Genomic DNA, 10,673 nt, shown 5'->3' on the forward strand with positions numbered 1-10,673 from the left:
TGTTGTCGGGTGCGGGGTCTTTATCAGTGGCCCCCTCGCCCTATCGCAAAATAAAGTACTTTGATCATCTAAGCGTCAGTTTCTATAACAAAGTGATATCGATCACTGATTATCACTTATTGTCACTTATCGTGACCGTAATAAAACCATTCCCGGGGAGTTCTGTATAGTAGTTTATACATTCAAAATATAATAATGTATTGTCTCTTTTAAGAGTATGGACAAATGCCAAGCGACAAATTGTAGAGCCAGTCTAACTACAACTGGAATAACCCTTCGATGATTTGCTGGTTAAACCCGTGCCAATCATACCACCTAATAATGGCGAAGACAATATTGCCATACCACTGGAACAAAACAGTTGTCCTAATTATCATCACGGCATCGCTTAATTCGTCATCCCCATACACATCGAAAATGCCATATATCATACCAGAATACTATTACTTCTTGCATCTCATTGAGAATTGGAGCTCTGACGTAATTTCTTATTAAGCAGAGTTTATAAAAGATTTTATAATATCTAACTTGTTAGGATTGCCTAAAAAATATCATATATCTTAAGTGTATAAATCCCCATCTGAGGCTCCAGAGCGATAAATAAATGCTTCGATTAATGCCCTTGCAACCTTAAGAATAACCAATTGCTGAAAATCATTATTAATTGAAGACTGATGGTGATATTCGCGAAGTCGGCCATTCGCTGGAAACAGCCCCGCAAGTCTTGTTTTTCACTAATGAGACGTGGCAAGTGGATGACTCGGCTGGCTGACTTATTAGCCCCAGTCGCCAAGATGGTTGATACGACAACGGCCGTTATATCAAAAAAAACATTACGCTAATTAAACATCAACCAGCAGCCGACAACAACAATTCAACATTGCAGCTAGAACAATGTCGCTGGAACACAGGATTAACTCGTGGTTACAGCAAATCAAGACTCTATCGAAATCGACTCATCAGGCGAAACCAGCCTGCGCTACTAAGTCTAGCGACAGCGAGCATTGTTCAAAGCGCCGTCGCTTGAACCCCCCAACTCCTGACGCGTCGCGCAGTGGTGACAGCCACAGTATGGCCTCAAATCGACGGCATCCCAGTCCTTCAAAACGAAGCCACGATGAAACTCAAGCCGGGGATAATAATGAGTTTCAAACACCCCGCCCACCTAAACGCAAACTCGAGACGCCAACGAGCGAATCTGGTACTTCGCTATCCTCGACATAATCGCGTTCTCAAGTATCAGAGAGATCCGGATACTCTTCGCCAACAAAGCAGCTCCGTGCACTCGAGCTTCACACCAGGGATGTCATTCCTGGGGAACTAAGTGCCTTCCGTCACAAGCCACCATCATTGGAAGCCCTACTCGACCAAATCGATCTCGCCTTGTCAGGATTTGGACTTCTCCCATCGTCCTAACGCTCCACGCTTGATCAACTAGATGAAGAAACGTATAGTAACTTCAAGTGGACGAAACAGCCGATATTGAGCAACTTTCTCTTCTTGGAACAGCGAGATTAACTCGGAGAAACACCTCCTCCTGAGATTGTCTATAGGATTCTTTATCAGGCTGCTTATTGTAACAGCAAAAGCTGTTCAGAGGCAGATTGGAACATGGAAGTTCACCATCGCGTTCTCGAAGCCGCTTTGAGACCCTTGCAAGGCTGTCAAATGAGCCAGTTGTTTGACTTTCGACTCAGGTGAGTGGCTTTCCTACCTTCTTCTAACAATCGCTGACGGCTCTAGCACTACCGCATCAATAATCGCTGAATATCATGTGACGTCAGCGTCTAAGAAAGTTGATTTTTGCATGTATATCGATCCAAAATGTGACGAAACTACTCAGGTCTCCCAAATCGTCCACATGCTGAGAAATATTTTGCCCCTCGGCATGTTCAATCACACTAACCTTAGTCCCCTTTCCGACAATCTCATCGCCGTCAGCATCAAAACGAAGAAGACGGGTGAAGGCTGGGAGAATGCGAAGCTGCAGATGGAAATTTGGATGGCTGCCCATTGGCAGTTCCTTCGGAAACTGTTGGACTTGAGACAGCGAGCCGCAAACGAGTCGTCTTCGATGAAACAAGCGGAAGGCGTCATTGCACCTAATTCAGAAGCCGATAAGGTCTGGCAGCTCCCCAAGTTCATGCCTGGCATCATCATACAAGGACATGACTGGCATCTCATCATCACGACACCAGAAGGCGAGAAGACAATCTTCTGGCAGAAACAGAGCTTTGGAGACACCTGGAGCTCAAAAGGCATCTATAAGATCATCTACAATCTGCAGCTATTGCGGAAATGGGCTCAAGAGGAATACTGGACATGGTTGCGAGAGTTGTTACTGGAGTGGCCACGTTATAAAGGAGAATTAGTGGTTGTTTAAGTACACAGTAGTTTTGACGAGCAAGCGTAATGAGAAATACTTTGATACCCCGTAATTCATTTTCCATGAGGCCTTTCTGAATCTCTAATCAAGCATGTAGACTGGAAACGCGGTGCATTTTCATTTCTGCACCAATCAGAATCTCCATATTCTTACCCCAAAGTTCTCCTCTGAAAATGCGGCACATTTCCATCTAGACTAACTCACCGCCACCCCACACACCCCCCGTCCCCGCACACCCGTGATAGCATGACAACTGAATCCATAGATGACTTCAATTAATTCTACAATAATGAGTATTTATTCAATTTAACTGAGAATTTGGAAACTAATTTACAAATATTGTATCTGCAGCCTGTGTTTTTAGCGGATTCTTTTTATGTTGTTTTCTCTTATTTCCCTCGATCTGATGTAGTACGTTCTTTTCAGCCTGATCACGAGCCGAGATAATCTATTCAATTTCAGGGAAAGCTTTGTTAGGGTCAAATTAAATGGCAACTCGGCCAGTAGGCTCTCTTGCTGCTACTAATGCCTTTAGTACTGCTTTTTCCTCCTCTAGGCGTTAAATTTGACTGTTCTTCTAGTTAATATATTTTATCGCCTTCTTTATGATATAATTAAAGTTATAAATAAAGGTATTTCCTTGACTTTATATAGATTCTAGTTATTTTTGAATATTAGCACTTCCTTAGGGCATACTCTAGATCATATCAGTAATTACTTAGGCCTTCCTTGGTGTTATAAGCCTGTTAAAGCGCTTGCGTTCTTCTCCGTTGGCTTTAATGCCGCCAATGCCTTCTGTAGATTAATTGGGAAAATCCCAGAGGCCAAGAAACTACTTATTATGTTCCTATGGCTCAGGGCTTTTAATAAAACCCTCTTATAAGCTTTTAGGAAGAGTTATTATTAGTGTAATAAGGTTGCTTTATATAAGGCCCAAGAGCAGGTAAACTGGCAATAGTATGTTTTTAACGGCCCAAATATAGTAATATCAAGCAGCTAAGTAATATATAATAAATATAAGGGTAACCAAGAGAGCTAAATCTTATGCAGCCACGCCTTTTTTATTAATTCCGCTATAATATATAACTTATACTGGTCTAGGACTAATAGTCTCTATTAATTAGGATCCTTCGGCTTAGTCTGCGGTATGAATACCCCTATGAACTAACGGATGAAGATGTCGCTGTTTAACCAACCGGTTAGACTGTAAGTGTACTTCTAATCAGGAAAAACGGCTAGAAACCACTGTCCTTAGAGGTTCTTGCCGGTAAAAACGACATAAGGCGTAAGATGCCGACCATCTGCTGATACGGACTTGATTATCGAGCTCTAAGTTGTATTATCGGACTTTATCCTCTCTGAGGAAGAAGTTATGGCCGTTCTACCTACTATGCCGCCGTTGGTCTTACCGATTTGAACGCCGGTCTCGTCAATGTTATATATATAAGGCCTAGTTATCTTCTTCGTGTTGACTACCTAGTTGAGACTATCGTAGTACTCGGAAAGTGATGCCTTCGTCATATAACGCTTCCTTGCAGATTCTATGACTCGCGATGGCTTTAATTCTATACTCGAATGGCAGGTAAAGAATCTGTTAACCCAGTTCTTGCCAACATAAGAGACTCGCCCGTTGACTGATAATAACGCCTGTGCGAAGTTATGGATATCCTTCTTCGTGGGAGGCTGAAAAGCGCGCTCTCGTTCGATAATACCATGCAGTACCCACCTGCCGGTCATACACACCTACTAGTCAGCGAAAAAAATAATTCCCTATACAAAATGTTAAACTTCACTGCATAGTACTTGGCCAAAATTGAAGTTATTTACATAGAACAGATTATATCTTACTAAGAGTTTTATGCTGTTTTATATTAGAATGTTTATTTGTATTTTATATAAGCAGTTTGGTTATATAGCACTAATATAAAATTTCTTAAAATATCTCCTTTATTACCTAGCTGTAACGGTTGCACAAGCCGTTAAACCACAGGGCAAAAGATCGGGCCATAATCGCTATGCAAGCAATCATGGGTGTGCTACAGCTGCCTTATAGAAGCCTTACAGCGCTGTTACGGGCACGAATCGTAACACGATGCTCCCTCTTCAGGGGCTTTCGTCCTCGAAGCCCGCTGAAGCCGGCCGCCACAGGGGGAACCAAGCCCTGTGCGGTGCAGCTGCCAACCTCCCAAGGCGTACCCCGCAGTGCCCCTCTGCGTTACGTAGGCACCCTTGTGAGCAGCTATACCAAAGGCTGCAAGGGGGAATCGAACCCTTGACCTTCGGGCCACCCGCTAACAGCGATTATCGTGTAACGGTTGCACAAGCCGTTAAACCACAGGGCAAAAGATCGGGCCATAATCGCTATGCAAGCAATCATGGGTGTGCTACAGCTGCCTTATAGAAGCCTTACAGCGCTGTTACGGGCACGAATCGTAACACTAGCCTCCCTAAAATTTTATTAAACTTTTATCTATAGCAGCTTCCTTTAATCGCCTTAAAAATGCCTTAATAGTCTTATATAGAAAATAATATTATCAAAGCTATACTAGATATTACAGATAACTACCTCTTGCAGCACCAGGCCGCCTAGAAGCATAGAATGCCCTAAACCACTCTGTCTGACTAATTAAGAGGCCTACCATTAAAGTCCGAGGTCACCTAACCTGCCTAGTTATTATATAAATCCTAAGAGGCTAGATTAATTACATAGATACTTCGATAAGAGGCCTTAGGCTATGCTCCTTCCTATAGTTAAGTTCGCGCCATAGTAGCTACCCTGTTAAGACAGCAGGGCCAGGAAAGGCCTATCGGTATATACTAGCTAGCCAGATTTATTAAATACTATCTAGAGATTAATATAAAGGTAGGAAAATGCCAGGAAGCTTTAAGGTTTAATTCTTTTACTTTATTAGCTATTAATTAGTACTTTAATATCTAGGAGAGTAAATATAGTTAGATTAAGCCTAAGAATATAGTTAATATTAATAAGGGCAGTATTATAGCTAGATTTAGTAAGTATTAACTACTTCTAATATAAGACTTACTAATAAATTGCAAATCTAGGTTTAGATTCCTTAGTAATTAGCAGTAGTAATCCCAGGAGGAAGGCCTTTCTTAAAGGCTTATAGTCCTGCACTTAGACTAGTTTTATTAAAGCTATTACTATAAATTACTATCTTCTAAAGCCAGGAATTATCTTTAAGGGCAAAGAACTTTAGAATTATATTATACTTAAGTAGCTTAAATAGGTTTATTTGCCCTAAACTTAGCTAGTAAATAAGCCTGATATAAGGCTTATTATATTAGATAACTATAAGAGCTATATATCTATAGGTATCTACTTATTCTTAATTAGAACTACTACTAACTAAAATTCTAGGATAAGTAGATAGCTATATATTTTTTAAATAATATATATTACTATTACCTGCCTATATATTACTCTTATAGCTTATAGCCACTAGATAATAATACTTTTAATGCATCTAAGGCTATATATTAAAAAGAGCTCTAAAAACTAGTAAGCCTAATAGATTCTATGCCTATAGATAAGGTTAACTTTATTAAGGCCTATACTAAAGCCATAGAAGTAAGTATAATAAAGAAAAATATCCTCTTAGGCTAGAGAGTAACTAGAAACTGGCTAATTTTATAATATAAAGCGCTTATATATGCCGACATTTAACCAGATAAGAAGGAAACAACGCCTAGATTAGATAGCTATAGAGATAGGTAAGTTAACTCTAATAATACGCCAAAGACTAGCCGTTATATCAGAGACCTAGGGAAGAATAAGAGCCTCTCTACTAGAAGGCAGTATTCTATAATATTAAAAGGGTTTAAATCCTAAGAGTCTAAGATTGCCTCTTTAAGCACTAGAATAGCCGGCCTAGAGGAGGAAGTTAGCTGGTTAAGCAGAGGCAAGAAGAGAAAGGTAATACTAAACCCTAATAAGAAATTTATTATACTGGCAGAGGCTTTAGCAGCTAGTAATACTATTTCAGAGCTAAATAAAGAAATTAAAGAGGCAGATATTATTAAGGATATAATCGAGGTAGGAGGGATAGAAGAGGATAAGAGGTTAAATTTAGGGAAGGAAGAATTAGGTGTTATATATACCTATATAAGGCATAAGGTTAAAAGACCTAGAAAATATTAAATAGATTTAATTTTAATTTAAATTCTAGAGATAAACTTATTTTTATTATTTTTATTAAGTTTTTCCTATAAGGTTAAAAAAGTGCATTATATATAGGGAATCTTTTTTTCGCTGACTGGTAGGTAGGTATGACCGGCAGGTGGGTACTACATGGTATAGTTGACTAGGTCATCTTCCTGCTCTACAGTAAGCGACTGATCTTTCTGACGTGCTGTGCAGATATCCTGGCCTCCGGCGCATCGATTATGCAATGTCGAGAGCTTGACTGAGTGTTTTACCGCTGAGGGCCGCAAACCAATGATTTCTATGTCCCTAATGGCCAATAACATCCTCTTTTCATAATCTGATAGCTGCGATTCTATTGCCATTGAAATTTAAAAAAAAAAAAAAACGGATTTTATTTGATAATATAGAATAAAATGAAGAATCCTGTGTTAATGACGCGTTGATGGTGTTGAAGTGTGCGGGGACGGGGGGTGTGTGGGGTGGCGGTGAGTTAGTCTAAAGGTGGCGAGGGGTGCGGCTCGATCGTGTTGATCTTTAGAGCTTCGATCCATTATGGACAAAGCCGTAGTGATTCGAGGCTGGCGATCAACATGGCCTGCAGCTTGCTGGAAACCAAGACACTCTTTGGCAAGGTGATTCTGTTGCCTTTGGACGTGCTTGGCCATGGGTTTAGAACAGTATTTGCACCGAACGCGAAGTTGAGAGAATTTACCCCCTCCTGGAGGAATTGGGGCTGCTGCAAAATGTTCATGAACACCGTGGGCCTTAGGGCGACCGCCTTTGTTACTCATCGTGATAGTTGCATGACTTTTCAATACTGAAGAAGGGAATTTGGTGATGTTTTGTCCGCCGGTGAGGTGTGCACTAAACCTATTCCATGTGTAAACTAATCCTAATACTGCTAAATACTAAGCCTAAATGGGAGAATTCTTGACGTAAATTACTGCCAAAAACCCCCTTTAGGAATTTGACCATCAAATACCGTTTTTGACCGTCAAAAACGGAACCCTAATAGGAATAGGCGTTCCGTCGGACAATACCAAAACCACTCTCTTTCGCAAAGGTGTTTACTCAGTCGAATAGAGCTTCGGCTGACGGCGCTGGGTCGCCTGGGATTAGTGGGTTTGGGATCGGGTCTGGGGCGGGGGACAAGGAAATCCGAAGAGGAGAAGATCTGGTCTCTTGAGGGGATGGTGCTTAGGTGGACGGCTCTCGAGGTGGTGAGTATGGAGGGGGGGATTCGAAAGCATCTGAACTGAGCGACGAGTAGTCCTATCTCTCACGCCATTGGCGGACTAGTTCGTATGACCGGGCAAGCTCGAGGGTAAGCCTCCGATCCGCCCCAATCACTTCTCGTACTAGCTTCAGGGCAGATTGAAATTCGGCCCTTGTGGGTGACGATTGCTCTTATGCTGCTCGCTGAGCAGGTCTATTCGCGAGTAACGGCGGGCTGAACCGGGATTGTCGCCTCTGCCGCTGTCGTTTTCGGGCGCGTAATTGATTGCTAGGACTAGGATTGAGAGTTCGGCATCTCGGATTGCTCTCTGAGCTGGAAGGAGACTCGGATTGGGACGTGACGAAGGTCCTAATTATCGAGGGCTGAGACTCAGGAGTGGATACCTTGCTGATGGAGAAAACTTGATCGCGTCGCGTCTGTTACTAAGGTAAGATTAAGGGAGAGCTAAGCTCGAGGTACCTGGGAAGCGCTGGCAGAATTCTGCCGACACTAACGAAAACAGAATTGACGAATCAGGTGTTACAAAAAGTCATGCCCCCCTATCAATTGCCTTTACAAATTAATCCACTTTTTGCACTTAACCTGCCCCCCGACCTGGAGGTACGACAGGCGGGGATGGGCGGATTAGAGCCTCCCTTAGTATCCTGATTTGCTTGGTCGACCGTGGTCGAACTGCTTTCCGTTCGACCTGTTCGACCATTTAAGGTTAAAGTTACAGCTTGTTCCGTTCTCAGCTCCGGCGTTTTCCGTTCGTGCCCTGGTTGATCTTCCTGGGTCCTAACACTACCGTCTTGGACCTTTGGTCAATCATTAGGCCGTATCGACATCGAAGCGGCCGAGCTGAATTCTCCTGGACCGTTTAAGGGTTTCTCGGATGCGCACTCCCACAGACAGGCGAACACTCCCTTGATCTGGTTCATCAGACACGCAGTTAAGGTGCAATTGGAGCGGTTTCCTCGGCGGAATCAGTGCCACACATATTTGCAAGCCTCTAGACCCCTTACAGGCGCAATGTCAATATACTTAGACTAGGAGATTCCTGTCTTTCCTGCCTGTTTCAATCTCAAGACGACCAGCCACCATCTATGGAATATACGGAACTAGTCGTGAATTTGCTTTCATCACCCAGTAGGTACGCAATGAGCGCTGCAATCTCCTCAGGCTTGCTGTACCTCTTGAAAAGTTGAGGGAGATTTTCGGGCTCCAAGCTCATAGACTTGATCTTGTCGATGGCCTCGCGAAGCATGGGTGTGTCAACGGCACCGCTAGTTTCTATTTGTTAGCCGAGGCACCTTGTTCATAAGCATCCAAAACCTACGGCAAATAGCATTAACTCGAATACCCCTTGAAGCGACCTCCTTGGCCGCACACTTCGTCAGGCCCAGAACGCCGTGTTTGGACGTGACGTATGGTGCTAGGGTTGCCGCGCCATGCAGACCGAGCGTGCTTGATATATTAACGATGCTGCCATAATCCTCCATGGTGGGGATCTCGGCACGGAGGCAGTTAAACACTCCCGTCAGGTTAATATCGAGCGCCTGCTGCCATTCCTCGTTAGTGAGTTCCACGACGGCCTTTGCTGTGCCGCTGATGCCTAAAAATATCAGTTTGTTTTCACACTTACGCCTATCAAGCATCGAGTAGATTTCATACTAGGCAACACGACGTACCAGCATTATTAACGCAACCATCGATCCTACCGAACGATTCCTTAGTATTCCTTATATAGCTCTCCACAGCGTCTTTCCCTCTCACATCTACAACCGAGTGCAGTACGCTGGTGCCAGGGAAGTCCTTAGAGATATCTGCCTGTGCCTTCTCCAGCTCCGGTTCCAGTACGTCGGCCAACGAGATTGTCGCGCCCCGCGCGGCGAGGTACCGGGCCGTCGCTAGGCCGATGCCGCGCGCAGCGCCCGTGATTATGATGACCTTCCCTGAAAATGGCTTCAGGTCCTCCATGGGCGTCCCGCGATTGACAGCTGTGCAAATTCTCTGGCCGACGGTATTCTTCAGTGCGTTGTTTCTCAGCAGGCAGGAGATAATTTGCCACTGCTATGACGGATGTGACGGCGGCTTAACTACTTCTGCCACGTTCTGCGTCTGTGAGGTCGAATAGTTGAACTTCCAGTAATAGGAAAGAAGATGTTTTAGCCGTAGTCAGGATTTCAGATGCAACTGTAGAGAGGAGGATGAGAAAGTGAAGAATAAGTATTTTGGAATAACGGATGAAAAGGGTTGTTATATAGAGGAGACTGAGAAATCCCCGTACGGCTTCATTCGGCATACGCTCCTAGCCTAACCCAGACCCTCTTATTTTCACCCTGCCAGCTATAGAAAATCAAATTAAGGTTAAAACCTAAATAATGGATGCATCTAGGAGTCTTCCAGCACGTTTGCGGGGATTCACATGCAGTACCCATACTGTAGCAGGCGCCAGGAGAGAAAAGAAACACAAATCATACTCTGATCATAAAACCGAAGCTTTGTGGCTGGGGAACTCAATCAGCCACTTGAGGGTTTGTAATCGGCATGAGTGGAACTTCCCACTCCCAGGCATCACATGTCAGCAACTTCCACTTGTACTGGAGTACATCCACCCATTGAATAACCGGAATCTGCCGCCTGAACCATTACCGATCTATCGATTGCTTTATGTCCTGCCCCTTTGCTCTCTTCTATCATCGAAACTTCCCATGTCTTCTAAGAAACTATCACCGCCATTGGGCTCCTGATCCAGGCTGGTGCGCAATGAGTCACTTATCGAAAACTCTTTCTTTCCACCCTCGTGATAAGTACATCTCACCACACCAGCGAATGCTGGTCTTACCAATAAGCGTATTCCCAGTGCCCAACCCACCGCGCACCCCATGGCAAGGACGTCAGAG

At 43.6% G+C, this 10,673-nt stretch overlaps 2 protein-coding genes across 2 annotated transcripts; one reads left to right on the forward strand and one right to left on the reverse strand.

Moving 5' to 3' along the window:
- The first annotated feature begins 822 nt into the window (after positions 1-822).
- On the forward strand, positions 823-2,450 carry FOXG_15898 (uncharacterized protein). Its single transcript, XM_018396003.1, has 2 exons — positions 823-1,697; positions 1,744-2,450. Exons 1-2 carry the CDS (start codon positions 1,612-1,614, stop codon positions 2,381-2,383), a joined length of 726 nt encoding a protein of 241 aa, XP_018256527.1. The 5' UTR covers positions 823-1,611; the 3' UTR covers positions 2,384-2,450.
- A 6,401-nt stretch (positions 2,451-8,851) lies between these two features.
- On the reverse strand, positions 8,852-9,747 carry FOXG_15899 (uncharacterized protein; the record flags this gene model as incomplete). Its single annotated transcript, XM_018396004.1, has 3 exons — positions 8,852-9,060; positions 9,107-9,382; positions 9,459-9,747. The coding sequence occupies 3 exons, from the start codon at positions 9,745-9,747 to the stop codon at positions 8,852-8,854; spliced, it is 774 nt and encodes a 257-aa protein (XP_018256528.1).
- Between the last annotated feature and the right edge of the window lie 926 nt (positions 9,748-10,673).

This window comes from Fusarium oxysporum, chromosome 2, assembly GCF_000149955.1.
Source record: "Fusarium oxysporum f. sp. lycopersici 4287 chromosome 2, whole genome shotgun sequence".
Classification (NCBI taxonomy): Eukaryota; Fungi; Ascomycota; class Sordariomycetes; order Hypocreales; family Nectriaceae; genus Fusarium; species Fusarium oxysporum.

What these genes read in the sequence shown, in the direction of transcription:
- FOXG_15898 (XM_018396003.1), top strand. Translation starts at nt 1,612, where the DNA reads ATGGAAGTTCACCATCGCGTTCTCGAAGCCGCTTTGAGACCCTTGCAA. An exon ending in TTGTTTGACTTTCGACTCAG is followed by an intron (nt 1,698 to 1,743) that starts GTGAGTGGCTTT and finishes TGACGGCTCTAG; the next exon opens with CACTACCGCATCAATAATCG.